At 39.4% G+C, this 23,776-nt stretch overlaps 1 protein-coding gene across 2 annotated transcripts in view; it reads right to left on the minus strand.

The window, feature by feature from the left end:
- Positions 1–17,574, minus strand: part of RALGAPB (Ral GTPase activating protein non-catalytic subunit beta) — a gene marked incomplete at its 5' end in the record, with an annotated part of 75,984 nt that extends 58,410 nt beyond the window's left edge. For both annotated transcript variants that reach the window (XM_081096904.1, XM_081096903.1), the window contains 7 exons: positions 30–178; positions 1,589–1,767; positions 3,978–4,109; positions 9,076–9,262; positions 10,184–10,347; positions 14,198–14,400; positions 17,389–17,574. In XM_081096904.1, the coding sequence (XP_080953030.1) occupies positions 30–178; positions 1,589–1,767; positions 3,978–4,109; positions 9,076–9,262; positions 10,184–10,347; positions 14,198–14,400; positions 17,389–17,574 (1,200 nt within the window). The remainder of the gene's footprint in view (positions 1–29; positions 179–1,588; positions 1,768–3,977; positions 4,110–9,075; positions 9,263–10,183; positions 10,348–14,197; positions 14,401–17,388) is intronic.
- Positions 17,575–23,776: the final 6,202 nt, after the last annotated feature.

Raw genomic sequence — 23,776 nt, forward strand, 5'->3', positions numbered from 1 at the left:
ACAGCATAATAATGGTGATGAAAACTTACTGTGCTTGTCTTCATGGTGGCCTTATTCACAGTAACAGCCCGATGCCTTCGATTATGTGGTGGGGTGGTACTGACAGCAGTGCTTTGAGGCATACTTAATCTATTCACGGGTGTTGGAGGAGCACTATCTGATCGGGGTCTAGAAATGCCTTTAAGAAAAGACAAATGGAGTTATTCTTCATAGTTCAAAATATGTGGTCAGAAAATCTTCCTCAAGCAACACCAGTGAATGTTTAGTACAGACTACAACAGGGACTGCTAGTATCCTCCGAATACCCATTTGCCCTCTCTTCCTGAGTTATAGAACACAAATTTTAGCTCGGCCTGGCTCCACAGAATCAACAACTACATTTTCAAGCCTCCCTCACAGCTAGATGTGGCCATGTTCTGACCACAGAAAAGTGGGTGATGTTGGGAATCTCCTTAAAAGGACCAATCAAGTGTAGGCTCTCCTTCCTTCGTAATTCCTGAAGAGGATAGTTGGAACTAACTCATTCAATTATCATGGCCCATGAGAGAGTGCAGAAGGGATAGAGAGCCAAGCCACAAGATACACGTGCCTAACAATGGTAGAACTGCTATAGCAGCCCTGTACTGCCTAGCCCTGGGTTTAAAACACGTGTAAGTAAACTATCTTGTTTCAAACACTGGTATTTTTAGTTGTTATATGACAGTCAAACTTAATTTGACCTAATACAGGGATGGGCAAATGTAGGTTTACAGTTGTGAGTACACAAAATACAGAATGTATTCTTGTACTATTTATTAACTATTGTATTATTTATATTACAACTATAAACCTACTTTTGCCCACCCTGTATATTATGTATGTATTATAGTAACACGTACACATAACAAATGCTTTAGAAAGTGATATATTAAAATACCATTGACTTTCAACAGGTAAAAACAATTCTGACTTTTCATAGTCCTAAGATGTGAAAAGCAGTTCAAAATAGTTCATAAAAGGTATAACTTGCCTCCTATAATACATGTGAATCTGTTATTTTCTTGAATTACTAGTAAGAATGAACAGTTTTCTTTTGCAAATCTTTTTTTATTTATATTTTATTGATTTTCCACAGAGAGGAAGGGAGAGAGACAGAGAGTCAGAAACATCGATGAGAGAGAAACATCGATCAGCCGCCTCCTGCACATCCCCCACTGGGGATATGCCCGCAACTCAGGTACATGCCCTTGACCGGAATCGAACCCGGGACCTCTCAGTCTGCAGGCCGACGCTCTATCCACTGAGCCAAACCGGTTTTGGCTGCAAATCTTTTATTCATATCCTTTGCCTATTTATTTACCAGGTCTTATTCTTTTTCTTAGCACTGTCTGGTCTATTCATATAAAGACAACAAAAACCCTCTATTATATTTGTTCCAAATAAATTTTCCTAGTTTGTTATTTATAATCAAATCCATTCATCCTTTTCTTGGGCTTTCATAATAGTACCTAAAACTAGACTCATAAATAAATAAATAAATAAATAAATAAATAAATAATAAATAAACAAACTAGCTCTTCAAACATCTAGCAACATACACAAAATTCACCTAGGAATGCATCCACCAGACAGCTGATCCCACGCATGGCACGAAAAAATATTTGAGGCAGATGTTTAAGGCAGGGATACTGATTCAATTCTTGTGGCATTCCGCTCACATTCAGGAACTGTTCCTGAAATTTGGGAGTAGAGCTTATAATGGCTGGGTTACTCAAATCCACAGGATTACTATCAAAAGAGAGAGAAAAATTAATTAAACATTTAAAAGATTCTTTAGCAATAAACTGCATGCAATCTATTTTAAGAACAGGGCTGTTTGTCCCTATTTAATTCAGAGAGGAGGCTTATCTGTATTTAACCAGTTAACTGCCATGCATCCAAAACAGAAACCATCCCCATTTCTTTCATATGTGCTGGAATATTTACGAATTTAAGTTACCATAATTTTCTTTACAAACCCAGAGATGTCACCAACAAGTCTGATTTTAAAACTGGGCAACCAGAGTTGATATGGGAGGTTGCGTCTACAGACGCTTATGGCGTACAAAGGGTTAACAGGCTAGGGACTCAAACATCAGCACTTCTTTACAGAAAACCTGCAGTATGTTTACATGAACTTACTCTGCCTATTCAAAGAATGAGACTCAAATGAGACTAGAAATTTTTAAGAGTATACATGGATATTTTTCTAATGTTTGGAATTAAGCAATGGAATAAAAATTGTAAATAAATCAATAACTCCAAGGAAAAAAATTTTACTTTAATACTAACATATTCACTTATTTTAAAATTTGGATTGTTTGTATTCATGTGTATGTACTAAAGCCATATATTTCAAAACAACATATATTTTATGTGCAAATAATTTTAAATATTTCCACTAAAAAATAGATTTAGATTTCTACTCAAAATGGGCTACTTAGCTATCCATTAAATGGCCTCGCCAACTCAAAATGATATTGTTTAAACCTCCAGGCAGTACCTGGAAAGAATTTCCACTATGAGGTCAAAAGAACTAGGCTGAGAAATACAAAACAATGGTTTATAACTGCTCTGCCCTTTGAAACCTCTTTTACTACCCACTCAGACTCTTCTTAATTGCAAGTGGGAACAAGGGACCATATATATGGGCTTCTAGTGTTAGTAGATTGTATCCATAGAACTATAATTCATCATGTAAGATAGAGGGGATAAGTCTAGTAGCAGTACCAGAAAGCTTATACCAGCTTCTCCACATGTAAATCTGAAATTATTTTACTGGTACACAAATTATTAGAGAACAGAGTAAAAAAAATTTGAAATGAGAATGGGTAACTGCATTCCTACAGTTCCCAATGCTCTGTATATCTGACACAAGTAGAGAGCCTGTTAAAAATCCAAATTCGACCTTGATTTACTGAAACAGAACCTCCATATTGAAATAAATTAATATAAATTAATATATAACATCAACAGGTAAAAAAGAAAAAACTTTTAATCGTTTAAAATAAATCCCAAAATATGATTTGAATAAAATTCAGTACTCTTCCTGATTTCATTTACATTTTTAAATTTTAAATTTTTTGAATGCTTAGGAAACCAGGAACATAAAAAACAAACAAAAACTAATATCAACTAACATTCTACTCAAAATTTCATGTAGTAGAGACATTCCAATGAAAATCAGAACACAGAAAACACTTCTAATCTTAAATAAACACAAAATTACAGAAAAATAGATTAAGAATATAAACTGAAAGATGAAAAACAAATTGGAAAAAAAATAGAAAATGGTTAACATTCTTAATTTATTAAAAGGTCATACAGAATAAATTAGAATCACTAGTACACAAATAGAAAAATAAGGCTAGTCAAACCAGAAAGAAAAGATATGCAAGGAAAATGTTTAAGAATCAAGACAGTACACAACAGAACAAAAGTTCCATAGAGCACAAAGATAGGGCTAGTAGAGAGAAAGGTAGGAAGCAATGAAGCTGAATTGAATAGAATTACCAGAAAGATATAGCAGAAAGTAGCAATTTATCCCTCTGAAATTTTATAGTATCCCTCAGCAAAATTTTAAACAAGGTTACTAGAGGAAAGGCTCTGAGAACCATATTGACCATCAGTGCAGGTCACAGAGAGAAGCAAGGTAGTCTCCAGGCCCCACAAAATGTGACAAATTCCTAGAAAAATATCATCTAGGCTGTAACAACAGGCAAGAGAACAAAATACTGCAAATACCACAGGAAACATGCTCCTAGAGAGTACAGACCAAGAGCAGCTGAGCATACCCTGACCCTATGGAACAGGGAGAGCAGAGAGCACATGATGTAGATGGGTGTGCTGTCCACTTTGGGTCCACCTGACACTCTGAAATCCATTAAGAAAGTTATAGCATGGTTTCTGCCCTAGACACTTACTGGGTAAAGAGCACATGAAAACTAAATTAACAGTACCTTAACATATGTAAAAAGCGAAACCATGTCTGTGCAACACACTCGTTATCCATTTCAGGAGGGATCAGACTGGCATCTTCATCAGGAACTTTAAATGGAGGAAATGAAGGACCATATGTAAAGCGTAGCAATCTAGAAAAAAAAAAAGAAAAGCACACAACTAAGTTCATTTCTTAACTAGAATGAATAATACGTTCAAGCATTAAAATACAAGAGAAAATAGATGAAACATGTACTTATATCTCACTGAAGTGAGTAAGATAAATAAAACCTTTGTTTATAAAACAAATTAGAAGCAAATTTCTAGTTTTGTTTTTTAAATCTTCACCCGAGGATACTTTTTTCCACTGATTTTTAGAGAGAGTGGAAGAAGTGAGGAGGAGCAGTGGAGAAAAACAGAGAAACATCAATGTGAGAGAGATACATCAATTGGCTGCCTCCCGCACATCAGGGGCCAGGGATCAAACCTACAACAGAGGTACCTGCCCTTGACAGGGAAATGAACTCGCAACCCTTCAGTGTGCAGGCTGAAGCTCTAACCACTGAGTCAAACCAGCCAGGGCCAAATTTCTAGTTTATAAAAGGATTTTAAAACATTTATTCATTTGTTTATTATTTATAATAGCTATATTTATATTTTACTATATTTTATAAATTATATAACTACGTATCATTTAAATTTATAACATTATAAGTTGTATAAACTAAATATTACACATAAATTTTATATTTTATCATATAAATAATAGCTTTATATTATATACTAGAGGCCTGGTGCACAAATTCGTGCATGGGTGGGGTCCACCCAGCCCGCCCCAATTGGGGCCGACTGGGGCCAGCTGGCTGGAGGGAGGGGTCACAGGAGGTTGGCCAGCCAGCCCCACCCCTATTGAGCAGGTTGGCCAGCCGCAGTGCGTGTCATAGCGACCGGTCGCTCCGGTCATTCAGCTTACATATAGAGAGATATTGATATAGATATAGATATAGATATAGATATATAGATATAGATAGATATTTACAGTTACATAATGCTGTAGTATTTAACATAAATTTAAAGTTATATATTACTAACTTATACAATTATAAATTATTTCCAACTTTTTGTTTATAAATAATTGCAAATGACATAAATAATAATCCTATATAATAAAAGCCTAATATGCTAAGTGTCCGGTCGGCTGTTCAACCAATCAAAGCGTAATAAGCTAATGATATGCTAAGGCCACTCAACCGCATGATATGACATGCATTGACCACCAGGGTCCAGACAGTCAACTGGTTGACCAGTCGCTATGACATGCACTGAGCACCAGGGGAGAGACACTCCGACTGGTAGGTTAGCTTGCTGCTGGGGTCCGGCCGATCGGGACTGAGCGAGACAGGCCAGACAGGCCCTGGAGTCCTACGGTGATCCCTCCCCAGCTGGCCAACCTCCCGCATCCCTCCCCGGCCCCAAGCATGCACTGGTGGGGTCCCTCGGCCTGGCCTGCACCCTCTCACAATCCAGGACCCCTTGGGGATGTTGGAGAGCCGGTGTCAGCCCAATCCCGCAGGCCAGGCCAAGGGACCCCACTGGTGTACGAATTCGTGCACCGGGCCTCTAGTTTAATGATAATCACATAATGGAATTATCTAGAATAATAAAAGCATAATATCCTAATTAGACCAGACAGCTGAACGACCTTCTGGACGACCTTCCAGACAACCTTCCAGATGAAACCGGGGCTGCAAGGGCTGAGGCAAGCTGTGGCTGCGAGGGCGAAGCCCTTTGCATGAATTTCGTGCACCGGGCCTCAGTATTTATATAATTATCTAGTTATATAAGTAATAAGTAATAAGTATATAAGTAATAAGTTATTTATATTATTTTTAAGATTTATCTCACTGCAAATTCCTTCAACACAACTAAGCCATAATTTGTTCATAATAATAACTGTTAAATAGCTTTATACAAAGTTGAGAATTCACAGTGTACCTTAAAAGTAATTCAACAATTCAATTACTTAATTTAACAGTAATATTCCAAATGTACTAAAAACTGTTCAAAGCCCTTTATTACACATCTGGAGATTAGATCTTAATAAAATAACCAGAATATACACATAGACAATGGATAAAACATTCATATCAATAACATTTTTAAGGTAAAATACTGGTAACAACATCAATATAAAAAAAACATAGGGAAATTATTATTTTTTAAGATTTTTTTATTGATTTTGAGAGAGAAGGGGGAGGGAGAGAAACATCCATCAGCTGCCTCCTGCGTGCCCCCCAGGTATGTGCCCTGACCAAGAATCAAACTGGCAACCTTTCAGTGCATGGGACAATGTCCAACCAACTGTGCCACACTGGCCAGAGCAAAAATAGGAAAATCATTAAATGAATTCTAATTCCATGAAAAACTAAAAAGCCATTAAAAATATGATCTCAAGATCTAGCTATGAAAAAAGGCATATATGATAAAAATCAGACATTAAATGAAAAAAAGCAGATAGTACAGTGAATAAATCTCAAACTGATTTTTTTAAAAGAGAAATGGGAAAAAATTCATTCAACTGTTAACACTGGTTGTCTGTAAGTGATGAATATTTCCCCATACACCTTCCAAATTTTTTAATTATAAGTATGTAATACTTTTACAATCAAGATAAAAGTATTATTTAAAAATAGGGGTATAATATTGACATTCAGCAAGATTACCAGAATCAACAGAATATTCCAAATGTTCACTGTTTAGTTTAAATAGTGATAAAGATATAAATATTTTATTAATTCAGAAAAAGAGCAATCTACCCTCTGATACAGAGGGTACAATCTACCTTCTGATACCCACAAATTATTTGTGCACCCCCAATCAAACCGGAATCATACCAAATCTCTAGATCTAATTCCCAGTTGACAGGAAATACAGGTAATAAAGGAACATGTTAATTAACACAAGTAGAACATAATCAGGAAAATCCAGAATGTGAAACACTATAAAACAAGCAACCCAATTTCTTCAACCAAAAAAAAAGTACAAAGAAATAAAAATGAGAAAGAGAAACCAACCTATAATTTAAAATAGGCTTAAGAAACATGTCAACTAAACGCAATTATCTAAACCTTTTTTTGTTTTTGGATTCAATAGAACCAACTATAAAAAAAGAAAAGGATACTGAGACATTCAGGGACATTTGAACATTCAATGGTTAATATTAAATAACTAGAGGCCTGGTGCACAAAAATTTGTGCACTCGGGGGGAATGGGGGGGGTCCCTCAGCCCGGCCTGTGCCCTCTCGCAGTCTGGGACCCCTTGGGAGATAACGCCCTGCTGGTTTAGGCCTGCTCCCGGGTGGCAGAGGGCAGGCCCAATCCCTAGGTGCAGCCCCTGGTCGGGCTCAGAGCAGGGCCGATTGGGGAGTTGGGGCGCCGCCCCCTGTCATGCACAGAGCAGGGCGGATCGGGAGGTTGCAATGCCACCCTCAGTCACGCTCAGGGTAGGGCCGATTGGGGGGTTGGGGCACCGCCCCCTGTTACACTCAAGGCAGGGTCGATGGGGAGGTTGCGGCGCCACCCCGTCACGCACAGAGCCAATCAGGGGGTTGGGGAGCTCCCCCCTGTCACACACAGAGCAGGGCAGATCAGGGGGTTGGGGAGCTCCCCCCTGTCACACACAGAGCAGGGCAGATCAGGGGGTTGGGGCACTGCCCTCTATCACCCACAGAACAGGGCTGATCAGGGGGTTGGGGCGCCGCCACTCTCACACTCAGGGCAGGGCCGATGGGGAGGTTATGGCTCTACCCCGTCACACACAGAGCAGGGCCCATGGGGGGGGGGGGGGAGAAGGAGGTTGGGGCGCCGCACCCTGTCACACACAGAGCAGGGCCGATCAGGGATTTTGGGCGCTGCCCCCTGTCACGCTGATCCCAGTGCCGGGAGGCCTCGTGGCTCCGCTGATCCCAGTACTGGGAGGCATATTACCCTTTTACTATATAGCATAGAGGCCTGGTGCACGGGTGGGGGCCGGCTGGTTTGCCCTGAAGGGTGTCCTGGATCAGGGTGGGGGTCCCCACTGGGGTGCCTGGCCAGCCTGAGTGAGGGGATGATGGCTGTTTGCAGCTGGTCACACACCCTTCAGGGTGGGGGTCCCCACTGGGGTGCCTGGCCAGTCTGGGTGAGGGGCTGAGGGCTGTTTTCAGGCTGTCGGGTGACTGAAGCTCCCAACCGCTCCTTTTTTCTTTTTTTTTTTTTATTCTGGGCCAGCTTTAGCTCTGGCTCCAGCTCTGAGGCCTCTGCTGCTGGGAAAGCGGAAACCCTCGGGCCCAGACTTGTTTGTGTTCTATAATCGAAACTCTGTATCAATTCCAGCTCTGAGATCCCGGCTCACTGAAAGCAGGTTTCTGGGGTTTTGTTTAGCTTCTATATTTGTAACTATGTTTCAAACTGCCCACTCAGAGGCCGGCAAGGCAGGCGGGGAACGCTGGAGTCCACCGTCACTGAAGCAAGCAAGCCTCATTCATGTTCGCTTTAAGCTGCCTGGCTGCCGGCCGCCATCTTAGCTGGCAGTTAATTTGCATATCTCACTGATTAGCCAATGGGAAGGATAGCGGTCATACGCCAATTACCATGTTTCTCTTTTATTAGATAGGATTGTTAAGATTTTTTTTGTACAATAATGGTATTGTGACTATGTTTAAAAAAGAATCTTCATTTGCCCTGGCTTGTGTGTTTAGTGGTTAGAGGGTTGACCCATGCACCAAAGGGTCAAGGGTTGGATTCCTGGTCAAGGACACATCCGGGGTTGCAGGTTCAATCAAGTGTGGGAGGCAACCAATCAATATGTCTCTCTCACATTGATGTTTCTCCCTCTCTCTTTCTTCCCCCTCCCTCCCTCCTTTCCACTCTCTCTAAACATCAATGGAAAAAATATCCTCGAGTGAGGATTAAAAATAATAATAAAATAAAAACACAATAAAATTGGCTTGATTCTGTATCAAAGTACCACAATAATAGACACAAGGTATAGGCTTTTTACAATGTATTCCATGAATCCAAAAAAGACAGAACTAGTTAAGATGGATGAAGGAAGGTAAGTCAATGACAATAACCTACCTTGAAGTGAGTGCACAGATGACCTTGCTCCACTGCTCCACCACAGCCGGGTGGTGCCTCCAGTTACCCACCATCTCCTTAGCTGTTTTCCAATATGGAGGTGTTGGGAAGCACCGAGTACAAGCTAGTAACCAAACCTCAAAGAGAACACCAATCAACTTCTCTGCCAGATTCTCAGCAAGTCCACCTTACCAACAAAAAGAAAACATATCTTTAATATACTTACTTTTAAAGCAGAATCTTCAATTCACTGATTTAAAAGGGCTGGTCAAAAAATTAAAATAACTGCAATGGTAAGTTTTTACTTTCAAACAATTTAATGTAAGAACAAGAAAAGGTTCTTGGGAATGCCTATGAAGGAAATCATAGCTATATTAACCAGTTATCACTTTGAAAGTTTTCAAGTCACCCTGCTCAGTTTTTATCCAAGATCTTAATCTTCTAGCAAGTGGGACAGGAGCACATTGGGGAGAGAGGAAAGAATGAGTGCCTAAGATGAGCAACCTCCCATAATCCTCACATTAATTCTACAAAGTATTTATAAAACCTACTAGAGGCCCTGTGCACAACATTCGTGCTCTGGGGGTGTGGGGGGTTCCTTCAGCCCTCCTATGCCCTCTCGCAGCCTGGGAACCCTTGGGGGATATCCGCCTAGGGGTCCTTAGTGCTGCCGCAGAGGTGGGAGCGGCTCCCACCACCGCCACTGCACTTGCCAGCTGTGAGCCCGGCTTCTGGCTGAGTGGCACTCCGCTGTGGGAGTGCACTGACCACCGGAGGGCAGCTCCTGCATTGAGCATCTGCTGCCTGGTGGTCAGTGCACGTCATAGAGACCGGTGGTTTTGCTGTAACAGTCACTGGGCTTTTATATATAGAGATATAGATAAGCTACTGTTCCTATCATTATAAAAAATATATTAATTCACCCTACCATCACTGAAAATAAAATAACTTCATATCATGCTTTTCAGGGTTTCTATTCTAAGAATTGTTAACCTTGGTTTGTCAACTGTCATGCCAAAATTTAAATCCCCAGAGTCTACTATTCATGATTTTAAAAGTAAACTATTTGAAGCTCAGAAATAAATTAGAAAAAATAAGATAAACAAACCTTGAACAGTTGGAGGGGCTAGAAGTATGTCATTAATCTGCAGAAGAAACAACAATAAGACTTCCCAGGTTTCTCGGGCCATGATGGATGATTCGCGGGCCAGTTTCTGAATGGCTCTCAGGACCTGTAAGCATAGTCGGATCTGACTGGAGCCCTGTTCCTGTCTGAAGAAGATGGACAGATATCACTGACAATCCTTGAGAAGAGAAAGCAACAGTTTAAGGACAGGCAATTTATGGACACAGCAATGGTCCAATAATAGAGAATCAGCAGACCTACGGAATAGGCACAACCTCTTCAGTTCAAAGTTACTTCTTAAAAACAACAACAACCCCCTGGAGATGGGCAAGGAGACACCTGATTGGTGGTGTTGCTCTTATATCAATCAGGGGCAAAGCAGATGTACAATCCTTAGTTCATCCTAGCTTGATGCCTGTGTTGGTAGCCAGAGCTGTTTCATGACTGAGGCACATTAAAAAAAAACAAAACAACAACAAAGTTACTTCTTCCCATCATATAGTTCGGCACTCTGGGATCTCCCCATCATATAGTTCAGCACTCTGGGATCTCCCCATCATATAGTTCGGCACTCTGGGATCTCCCCATCATATAGTTCGGCACTCTGGGATCTCAAGCTACCACTCCTATGAGGACTTGAAAGCTCCTGGGGTGAGAGGGAATACTAGAAATGTAAGCTTCACCTCTGGATTTTCTATGTGTACAATATACCTGGCACGTGTCAAAAGGTATGTGATAGGTTTCTGTTGAATGAGTGAGCGAATACCCACAACCACTCCTGCTGCACACACTGAAGCAGAAAGACCTTCGTATTCTTTTTTAAAATGTTAAATGCACATTCATGAGAATACTGCATGGGATTTCATAGTGCTCACAGTCCCTATGAAGTTAATGTCTGTTAGCAAAGAACCTACGGACCCAATGGAATATCATTAACAGGTCCCTAAAACCCATGAGGTATGCAGGTAATTGCCTCAGAGATGAGGACCTGCTACTGCTATTCTAATAAAAAAGGCACCTTAACCCAAAATGGGGGCTCCAAAGTTTCTCATATATCCTAGAAGAACAGTTTTATAACTCTTTAGTGCACAGGATCATTTTTTTCCACGGGAATAAAATAGTCAAACTATTAGGGCTGGGGTTGAAGAGGAAAGGAGATATAGGCCCAAGTCCAAACCCTTATCCCCACTCTCCAAAGTAGACCATGTTAGAATTTTGAGAATAGTAGGAAACCCACTGCATAAGCAAATGGTGAGTTGGCTTCCAGACTTCCTATATGAAACTCAAAACAAGTAACTAATATTATTGAAATAAATCTTAAAGCCAAATTTTTATATATTATGACATGTCATAAAGAACTAATAAAATATGTCTTAATCAGAGTAGGAAATCTCAGACCCTCCTCAAGAAATCCAGAAACTCAAGCAAGTACCCCTAGAACTCTTACCCCAACCTTAGAATAGACATTCTCAGATTCTAAGCCATGACCCAGAAAAAACTTACCCTCAAGTTGCAAACAAATGACACCACTAAGTTTTCCCAAAAGAAGTCAAACCTAAAGCAAAATGATGAGACATTCACCTAGGAAAAGTCAAGAGCCCTCAAGAATTGTCAATTCAGTAGCGTCCAAGTTTCTAAAACTTAGAGAAATGAGGTAATCTTTACTAAAAAATAAATAGAAAAGTCTAAACACCAGAGACTTTTCCCAATATTTTCAAAAGTAACTTGTGCTCTTCAGAAAAACTGTTCTAGAACAGGGGCTAGTGAACTGTGGCCCATGAATCAAATCTAGCCCTGCCATTAGTTTTTGCAAATAAAGTTTTATTAGAACACAGCCATGCTCATTCATTTATATACTGTCTGTGGCTGCTTTCTTTACAACAAACAGGTACTATATGAACCCACAAAGCCTAAAATATTTCCTACCTGGTGCTTTATGGAAAACTTTGCCAACTACACAGCTTTATAAGAATATTATGTTTTTTAAAGTCCAGTATATTTGAGCAATAGATTAAAACCCTAATCATTTTTTAAAAATGGTTCACTTTTTTCTCAATTATGACAAAAAAGGAAGAGAAAGGCAAAAGAGAAAGATTACATCTACTCTGACTTAATCTCTTACAAAGAAGGCAGTTTCCTTTTTATAGTGTCACTTTTTATAAAAACCACTAAGTAAATCTGATAACAATTTTCTGAACTATCTGAATCAAAAAAATTTTAATTTCCAATAATGGGAAATGAGATCATAACTCACAATATTTAGCACTGGAATTATTCAGCTCTCTAAGATATTCTTGACCAGGAGAACTCTAAAACTCAGTTTAATACCCTCTCAGAAGTACGCACACACACACTTTTGAGAAAACAAGCTAATTACAAATTGTAGCATGAATCATTTGTAAGGTGTCATGATTCTCAAAAGAAAAAAGCAAAAGCCTAATGAACTCAAATGACATTGACTTTTTCATCAATACAGATTGAACACTAAGAGGTGGTAAGGGCACAGAGAGGAAGATGCAATGATTTACAATTCATCAAATTGTCCCAAGTATAATCAAAAAGGCCAGCAAATTGGTCTCCTAAATGGGATAACAAGAAAGCATTAAAACTATTTGAGAACCTGTTTTGCCACAAACAATATGCAAATTACTGCCAACCATTTCCTGTTATTATTTCCATTTGAAATCAATAAACACAAGCAACCAGCACTTAATTCACACTAAAGGTAATATCAGTACTGCACCAGACACTGTAGAAGCCTAAAATATGTACAGCTCAGTAGTTGCTCTTAAGTTGGTTAGATGGGGAAATGAGACGTACACACTTTAAAACCTCAGGAAGATATAAGAGTAACATAGGAAGTACTATACAGGTTCACAGCAGGTTTGGTCACTATGGGCCTCGATGGTAAGGTAAGGCTTCTCTTTAGAAGATAAACCAACAAAAATGCAATGAGGACAGCTAGGAGAGGGAAAGGAGGAGTAGAATGACGAAAGAGTAGGTGATAATAGGGAAGATCTTTAAGGAATGTTTAATTTATGAGTCTGACCAAAGAGCTCATGCATATTTAGTAGCAGCCAATCTGGCTAGGGGCCAGATTACAACAGGCATATCACACAAGGTAAGGAGTTTACTCTTAATCCTAGACACTAGAGTTCTTAATGGATATTTTTTCTTTTTAATTCCAATTCCCCAAAGTAACCTTTCTTCTAAATTTAAAAAGTTAAAATTTACAGAGCTTTGGATGGTTCAAAGTCCCTCACCATCTAACAGACCAAAAGCTCTAACTTTTCCAAAAGGATCTAATCCCCCTTGCCTCTTTCAAAGACAAAAAATAGCTAAAAATCTATTTTTCTTACAGAAAATCCCCACAAATGTGTAGAGAACTAATGCTTCTTCATTAATTTATATATTTCCCAAATTCTTTACAATGACATAATCTTTTAAAAGCTGGAATAAAAAATTTAAGAACAAGTAAGGCACATATCCTACATTACAATATTAAGGACTTTGCCTCAGACATGGGGAGAAATCAATAACAAACTGTCAAGATATTCTTTTGGACTACCTACTATAAATTTGCCCATAATAATGTCAAGTCTGCTTACTTCACTGTTTTCATTCTCTCTTAAGAAAGATTCATTTTAAGGTAGAATAGAAGGCTTAGTTGCTTTTAGTTTAAGTGGAAACAAAAATTATGATAGGCTAAAAGTATGTCTTTTTGAGTGGAAAGGAAAGGGTTCACAGTATTTTAATATCTAATAGCTATCAGATTTAGAAGAAAAGCCAAAAGCCTTTAAAATGGGCACACACTTAAACATATAAGCCCATCTCTCCTAACATACATATTAATATACTCTTTAACTAAACAAGTAATGAAAGTTAACTGTTCAAAGGACTAACAATGAAATCAGTTCCTATAATACAAAAAAAGTAAAACTTATGAATATTTTACTATGATCTTGATAAAAGGCCAGATAGACAGGTATAGCTTACCTTGGTACAAAAAGATTTTGCAGGTGTTTTAGTATACTTTGAACATATAGATTTGGTTCTTTAATAACTGGCAACGGAATAGAATCTTTCGGCAACACTAAAGCCATAATCCAGTCTGTATATACATCAACACAATATTTTACAGTTTCTCCATCCAATGGAAGGGTCAGTCCATAGCAAATTACTTCCATGGTCCATTTTACCTAAAAAAAAAAAAAAGAAAGGAAAATATACATAATTATCACACATTCCAATCTGTATCTCAATAGACTGATTTAAAATGCTAACCTCTTTTATTGCCAAAAAACCCTCTCAATTGACAATATATTCATCTCAACACATATGTCAAACTTATTCTAATAAGAATGTACCTTCCATGCATAAGGCATACTTAGACATTTCCCATGCAAAAGATTTAAGAAGAAAATAAATTACTTATTTCTAAATATTAAGCCTATATTGGCATTTACCCTTTAGACATTATTATTGTTTGCTCTGAAAATAAAAAGTTAAGTACAGGCAGGACATCTTGATTTTCCACAGAGATTGGAGGCAAAGAAATAGAAAACTTTTGATACTTTTCTCCACTTAATTACATGAGAGGACATGTACTATTTAGGAAATAATGTACACAAATTCAATCACATTCCATTTCCAGATTATGAAACATTAACAACAGGAAGGAAAATGAACTGCTCAACTCATATCTTGTGACTATTTTCTCTGCTAAAGAAAATAATATTTAAAATGGAAAGGTAAGAACAAACACAAATGAGAAGGTACTAAAGCTGGGTAAGATATTAACAAGGCACTTTGCTGCACTACATGAGTTACAGCCTTCCGACCCATTTGAATCACATCCTAGAGCAGGGGTGGGCAAACTTTTTGACTCGAGGGCCACAATGGGTTCTTAAACTGGACCGGAGGGCCGGAACAAAAGCATGGATGGAGTGTTTGTGTGAACTAATATAAATTCAAAGTAAACACCATTACATAAAAGGGTACAGTCTTTTTTTTTTTTAGTTTTATTCATTTCAAACTGGCCGGATCCGGATCCGGCCCGCGGGCCGTAGTTTGCCCACAGCTGTCCTAGAGGCTGAAAGAACTTACCAGAAAGACTGCTGAACCATTGCTTACAGTCATGAAGAATGAATAAGGTATGATGAGAAAAAGAAAACAGCCCAATTTGCAAAAGAGGATGAAACTACATTCCAGGTACTGTAGAATGGAAAGTTTAAGTGAATTCCAGACAAAACTGGGACAAATTACTAAGCAGATGATCTGTGAGCACTTATAAAAGGGAAGCATGATCACTGGGAACCAGCCTGCTCAAAAAGAACAAGTCATGCCAGATAAGCTTCATTCCTTTTAAACAGGGTTACTATGAAGGCAGTTGACAATTGTATAATCCTGGCAGTTTATGAAACACTTTCATAAATATCATCTAATAATCAAAATAACCCTGTGTGAGAGGGTAAACTATCCTGACTTTATAGATAAGAAAACTGGAGCTAAGCAAGATTAAGCAATTTGGCCCAAGTCACTGGTTTGGAAATGCTAGAGCTGAAAATTTGAACCCCTGTCTTCCAACTGGAAATCTGAAGTTATTCTCAACATGCCATTAACAGCAATATCCTTTATAATAAAACCCTAATATGCAAATTGACCAAACAGTAGAATGACCAGTCGCTATGATGCACACTGACAGCCAGGGGGCAGGCGCTCAATGATGGTCAGTGCACTCCCACAGGGGGAGCACCGCTCAGGCTCATGGCTGGCGAGCTCAATGGTGGTGGCAGGAGCCTCTCTCACCTCCACAGCATCACTAAGGACCCCTTGGGGCCGTGGTCGGCAAACTGCGGCTCGTGAGCCACATGCGACTCTTCGGCCCCTTGAGTGTGGCTCTTCTACAAAATACCACGTGTGGGCACGTACATACAGCGCGATTGAAACTTCGTGGCCCATGCACAGAAGTCAGTATTTTGTGGAAGAGCCACACTCAAGGGGCCAAAGAGCCGCATGTTGTTCCTGAGCCACAGTTTGCCGAGCTGCAGTTTGCCGACCATTGCCTTGGGGGATATATGACTGCAGGTTTAGGTCCGCTTGTGGGGAGCAAGCCTAAGCCGGTAGTCAGACATCCCCCGAGGGGTGCCGACTGCAAGAGGGTGCAGGCCAGGCTAAGGAACCCCTTTTTTCCCCCAGTGCACGAATGTCATGCACCGGGCCTCTAGTAACAATATAATGTAATATATAAAATAGCAATAGTCCTGACCAGGTGGCTCAGTTGGTTGGAGCGTAAATTGTTGTGGGTTCAATTCCCAGTCAGGGAGCATGCCTAGGTTGTGGGTTCAATCCCCAGTTGGGGTACATATGGGAGGCAATCAATTGATGTTTCTTTCTCACATCGACATTTCTCTCTCTCTAAAAATCAATAAACATATCCTCGGGTGAGGATGCAAAATAAAAAAGCAGTAAGTATTAAAGAAGTCAGCAGTGAAGGTGTGACAAATAGGGTGGAGGGCAGAATTTAGTTGCACAAGAGAAAGAATTTTAAAAGAGGTTACAAGTCCCTCTTACCAAAGACAAAGGAGAAGATATAATTGGTGATATCTTCACATCGTAGATTAACTGTATAATTCTAGAGGACACTAGATTCAAGGGCTACTCTCTCATATTCTTTTGAGGGTGGGAAAAAGAATAAACAAGGGCTGCACCAGAGAACCCCTATCTACTCATGTGTCATCTCTTCCCAGGACAAGGCAGCAAGGGATTATAAATACACCAAGAGGAGAGTGCACCATGACAAGTGCTGGTCCTTGGAATAAATCTCTGCTAGGATACTCTGAAGAGAGAAAAATGCTACTCCGAAAGAAATGAAGACCTTCCAAACACACTCTGAATATAAATCTGTAGACTGTGCCTTGAGTTTAAGAGAAAGGGCCTGACACTCAAGTCTCTGTCTTGGGCCTATAGCTCAAGTGGAGAATTGAGTCTGACTAGTAGGAAGTCCCAGCAGCCAATGATACAACCTATTCCTTGCAACTGCCACAAACCCTGAGCCTCCATGCCACTACCCAAATAAGGTCAACATAGAGAAGTCACATTGCATTGGGCAGAAATCCATTAAAAAGATGTCAAATTCATTTAATAAAGTTATATTTTCACATAGTAGAATGAAATGAAAAACTTACTTCTTTGTCAGTTTTTAACAAACTCTCACTACTAGCCACTGAGGAAGTTACTAAGGCCTGCCCAAGAGGATGGACAACTGCATTTGCCACCTCTCGCCCAACGCTCTCTGGATAGCTGTGCAGAACACTGGTGTGACCCTGATCATTCTGAATCACCAAATGCAGGGACCTCCACTCAGAGTACATCGTGCCGCTAAAGTACTATCCAAATGGCACCTGAAAAGACAAAATAGAATTACATGTCAAATTATACTGTTGCAAATTAATAAAAGGAAGTAAAATACATATTTACCCTACAAAGCAAGATAAAGAAGCTGCAAATATTGCCTGAAGACGACTGAGAATAAAACACATCTAAAAGTTTTGAGAAATGTCCTAAAAATAGCCTCATGGTGGGATTACATAGGAAGGCAATCCCTGAGAAGCAGCTAGCTGCCCAAACACCTCCCCAAAAGAGCCCTCCTAACAGACAGACAGTCACTGTGCAAGGTGCTAAATGATCCGATTTGGCACACTTATAGCATGAGGGAATCCTCCTCACACTATGTTCAGGATAGAAAAAGATGAAAGAATGGAGTACCTTAAGCAGGAAACGAAGACCCAGATTTTTCAGTTAATGGTTGCCAGGTACCTAGTACATGCTGGAAACACACCCCTGTAATTTCCCATCAATGTCCTCAAATCAGACACAATATTCTTTGAGAATATTTTATTCCCTGCAGTAGAGGCACAGAAACTTCCAGTACTGGAACACCTAGAAGTCACAGTGTCCTTTAAAAAACATACTAAGAGCTCCCACTTATGAGCATTTATTACATACGACTCATGTAATCATCAAAACAACTCTATGAATATTAAGTATTATTATCTCCACTTCATGGATGAAAAAACTGAGACATGGAGAGGTTTGCTTCTTACCTGAGGCTTCAGAGCTATAATGTGGTAGAACTGGGTTTTGAACCATATCTGCTGGGTTCCAGAGACCATGTTCGTAACCATGGCATGTTCTCTGTCTCTCCCTTTCCTATACTAGTACATTCCCCATGGCAGGTACTGCTTCTCCCTTCTCCCAAGCTATATATTCTCCATGAAATGATGTCTAAGTCTATCATACAAATGAGAAATTTTAGTCACAGAAAACACATCTATATGAATGCAATATAAATATTACAATCATAAATGCCATATATTTATGAAGATAATCAAGGTAGGTTAGCCCTTTCCAATTCATTTCTGTTAACTTCCACTTTCTACTTGCTCTGAAATGTTTGACCAGCCAGCAGTGTTTAAACAAAATAAATGGGTTCACTTAATCTTTAAAAAGTTCTAGACCTTAACCTAAATTTTCTTCAAACTGGAAAAGACTAGCATTGTTTAATTTTACCTTAGAAAACCTCAAGTAATATCAGTGTTTTCCAAGAGGATATGGTATTAGAGAATCATGAGCCGACAGAATGAAGGTCAAACTCCTTAGCATGAAAGATGAAGAAAAGGATGGGGAGGGTTAGACACTGCAGTGAGATATGAAAACATGACTGAAGTCAGATGATTAAGGACTTTTACTGTTATGTTAAGGATCCTATGAGTCTCCTCCCCAAATAAGGCAGTCAGCTAACAACCTGAGCTGCTAGTAAAGAAGTCTCTACCTTCAAAGCTCCAGAAGTAAATATGATAGGAGGAAGGGGAAGATGTTCCTTGCAGATCATTTAATTTTCTTCCCAACTCTACATGCACCCATTTTCTAGGTAATCTCTCTGGAGGTTTCTATTACCAGATGACTGTGTGCTGGGTAACAGCTTATGGCTTGTAGGTATTACCGCAAAATAACATGAAGGTTTGGCCTAACTGACAAATTACCAGAATGATCAATACAGTGGTAGACACACTAAGACCACAGGCTGACATTAATTACATCAATTGACTCAACCAATATTTATTGCATGCCTTCTATACACCAGGCACAGGGAATGTAACAATGAAGAAATATCATCCCTGTTCCCAAGGAGCTTCAAGTCTAATTACAGAGAACAATTTTTTAAAACTTTGTAAAGTAAATCTAGACATCAATTATCTCATTAAACAAACATTTTTTTAAACACCTGCTATATGTCAGGTATTGTTTTTAAAGAATGTAAGTACCACTGTGTCCTGCAGATATAAACAGGACACAATGGCTGCCCAAAAGAAGGTTTCCTAGTGAGGAAGACAAGCAAAATCCATGACAACAACATAATACAATAGCATTCAACATGATAACTGGTGTGATGAGGTATGAAGGCAGCAACATGCAACAGAAAAACTCAAGATCTTAATTAATAACAATGTAGCTGTGTATACTTTAAGGAATTTTCACATGTAATTTCATTTTATTCCAATAACAAGCCAAGAAAATTAAGACAGGTGTCACTAGCCACTCAGTGAGGAAACAAAGTAAGGTTATAACTTGCTCAGGTCACATCAAGTAACAGTAGAGCTGGGACAAGAAATGCCTCGAAGTCCAATGTTCTTTTCTTTTTTCTGACTCCATTCCTCACCATATCACCCTGGACAAGAAACTTGGTATTTCTTTGTCATAGTTCTCTCATTTGTAAAATTGGGAGAATAACTGCAGTACCTACCTAAAGTTACTTGGGAGAAGGATCAAATAAAACAACATAAGTCGCCCTGGCCAATATAGTTTAGTTGGTTGAGCATCGTCCCATGCACGAAAATGTCACCAGTTCAATTCCCGGTTGGGGCGCGTGTGGGAGGCAGCCAACCGGTATTTCTCTCTCACAGCAATGTTTCTCTCTCTCCTTTCCTCCCTCCCTCCCTCTCTAAAATCAATTTTTAAAAAATTGCTTTTAAATAGGCAAAAAACTTTGAGATGTACAAATACAATGTACATATTCTTAGGCATGCCTCCTTTCTCTTACAGAATGCCAAAACACTGAGTAAATGAACGAACCTTGCTGGATTTTAAGGCACATACATACACTCAAGGTCATCCATATAACTTTATGATTAATAAAGGCAAAAGGTTCATAGTTCATATTTCTGTTGTAGTCCTATTGACCCTACAAGGCAAATAATCAAGTTTAGCTAAAGAGGAATGTATTCACCTATATACCAGATTCTAACTATCAGGGATCCTATCAAACACCTGAATTACAAGAAAGACAGACAGGTTCTGCCTACATTCCTCCCTATTGTGGAAACAGGCAGTTTTTACTAGTCTATCCAAAATAAAAAATAAATGAACACCCGTTACCTTCCCCTCAACAGCACTATCACAGTTCTCATCTTTTATTTCTCAGATCTGCTCTGTCCAATACAATAGCCAATCCACATATAATTACTTAAATTTAAATTAAATTAGAAATTCAGTTCCTTAGTCACATTTCAAGTGCTCAATAGTCACATGTGGCTAGTGGCTACCATATTGGACAGTGCAAATATAGAACAGTTCCATCACTGTGGAAAGTTCTATTTGACAGAGCTGACAGGTACTATACTTTTATTTTCATTACAACATTGACTATAGACTCCTTAAGGACAGAGCTGTGTCTTATTTACCTTGGTATCCCAATTTATATAGCAAAGTACACGTGGTACACACCAAGCACTCATTTTACATCTAACTGAATATTTCAAACACAGCAGACTACTCTGTACACTTCCCCCATCCCCAACACACACACACACACACACACACACACACACACACACACAAAACGCACGCAAAAAACCCAACACACAAAGATATCCTCTCACATGGGAGGAATGGGTGTGGAAGGACACACTGCACCCAAAGAAAAGTGGCCTGCTTTCTAGTTCGAGATGTGCTAGAAGCCAACCATTTAAATCTTGGGCAAGTTACCTACTTTCTTCACCTATAAAAACTTATAATTAAACTCCAAGTATCTTAATTCTATAACTTTAACCACCTTACACTAAAGGAAATCATGTTGTCTATCTAAAAGGTCTTTACACATGCCAGGGAACACACCTGCTAACACTGACAGGAATCTCAAATTAAATAGATTCCATTTTTAGGTTTCAGGCTATCATGATTAGAGTCACTTTTGGTCTTTAACTGAGCAAGTGAAATTTTCACCTTTATTACTTTGGAGATCAACTAGAGACTTAAACCTCAGGCTTAAAGATTAAGTTTCTTCCACATGCTGAGGCCAGAACTGGATACTCTGTCCATATCAGATCAGAGAAACAAGGGCAGGTTTGAATATAACATGAATTGTCCCATCAGTTTCTACATTAACCTTAGCCTAAAAATTGAGAAACAGTAAAAATCTGAACCAAAACAATCTTTTTATAACTTTTGCTGCAAAGAATGTCATTATATGAAATGTGTTTTTGTCACATACTTTGCCATATTTGCTATAAAAAAATCTTTGTCTAAAAACCTCTTCATGACCTTCACACACGTACCCCTTCACTTCTATAAACTTTACATGCTTTTAAGACCAGTCAAGAACAAATACAATCTGAATTAGTGTCCTGCCTTCCTTTAAAACTTATAAATACATTGGGCAATAGTATTAAGGCATTATGCACTAAATATATACTAAGCCTGTCAACTCTGACATCAAGGTTTTAGTCTTCATCAAGGACTTCTTCTATCATCTCTTCTGGTGAATAGGATCAACTATTTCCAACAGCAATTCCACCTAGTAGGATTTACCAAGTACCAATAAGGCAATAATCCTATTTAATAAAAGCCTAATATGCTAAGTGTCCGGTTGGCAGGTCGGCCATTCAACCAATCAAAGTGTAATATGCTAATGATATGCTAAGGCCACTCAACCGCTTGCTATGACGTGCACTGACCACCAGAGGGCAGACGCTCCGACTGGTAGGTTAGCTTGCTGCTGAGGTCCGGCTGATCAAGACTGAGCAAGACGATCTGGACACGCCCTGGAGCCTTCCCGTGGTCCCTCCCCGCTGGCCAACCTCCTGCATCCCTCCTCGGCCCCGATCATGCACCAGTGGGGTCCCTCAGCCTGGCCTGCACCCTCTCGCAATCCAGGACCCCTCAGGGGATGTTGGAAAGCCAGTTTCGACCTGATCCTGCAGGCCAGACCAAGGGACCCCACTGGTGCACGAATTCGTGCACTGGGCCTCTAGTATTTAATGGATGACAACTAAGTACTATTTTGGACAAAGAGGTGGGGAATGTATGCAAAGACCTAAGGAGAATAATAAGGTTTCCACTAAAGAACTGATTGCGATAAAGTCAAATATTAAAAATCAACTGCCCTTCCAGGTTGGCTCAATGGCTGAACATTGACCCATGAATCAAGAGGTCACTGGTTCAATTCCCGTCAGGGCATATGCCTGGGTTGCAGGCTCAATCCCCAGTAGGGGGCATGTAGGAAGCAGCCAATCGATGTTTCTCCCTCATCGATGTTTCTATCTCCCTCCCTTCTCCCTTCCCTTCTCTCTAAAATCAATAAAGCCCTAAATGGTTTGGCTCAGTGGATAGAGCGTCGGCCTGGGGACTGAAGGGTCCCAGGTTCGATTCCGGTCAATCAAGGGCATGTACCTTGGTTGCAGGCACATCCCCAGTAAGGGGTGTGCAGGAGGCAGCTGATTGATGTTTCTCTCTCATCGATGTTTCTAACTCTCTATCCCTCTCCCTTCCTCTCTGTAAAAAATCAATAAAATATATATTTAAAAATAAATAAATAAATAAATAAATAAAATCAATAAAAACTTATTTTTTAAAACAAAATCCACCAATGTTGCCCTGGCCAGGTAGCTCAGTTGTTTGGAGCATCATCTCAATGGGCCAAGGTTGCAGGTTCAATGCCCTGGCACATACAAGAGTCAACCAAATAAATGCATAAATGGGTGGAATAGTGGATCAATGTTTCTCCCCTCCACCTCTTTTTCTCTCTAAAAAAAATCAATTAAAAACAAATTCAACCAACATTGATTGCACGGAGTTAATCCTACATAGTGCGTTGCCAGTGTAAGATCTAGTAGTTTATTCAACTGCTAGATGGATAACTTAATGAACCTACAGTATTTCCAAGCAAAAAGAACAAAACAATATACGTTAAGAACTACCATGCCCTAACCAGTTTGGCTCAGTCGATAGAGCATCAGCCTGCAGACTGAAGGGTCCCGGGTTCGATTCCAGCCAAGGGCATGTATCTTGGTTGCGGGCACATTCCCAGTAGGAGGTGTGCAATCGGCAGCTAATCGATGTTTCTCTCCCATCGATGTTTCTAACTCTCTATCCCTCTCCCTTCTTCTCTGTAAAAAAATCAATAAAATATATATATATTTTTAAAAAGAACTACCAAATACCTTTTGCAAAAATGGAAACACAGAAGAAACTATTTGTGGCATGAAGTCTATCACATAAAAAGGACTCAAACATTCC

The sequence above is a fragment of the Myotis nattereri genome (assembly GCF_964212035.1).
Source record: "Myotis nattereri genome assembly, chromosome: 8".
NCBI lineage: Eukaryota > Metazoa > Chordata > Mammalia > Chiroptera > Vespertilionidae > Myotis > Myotis nattereri.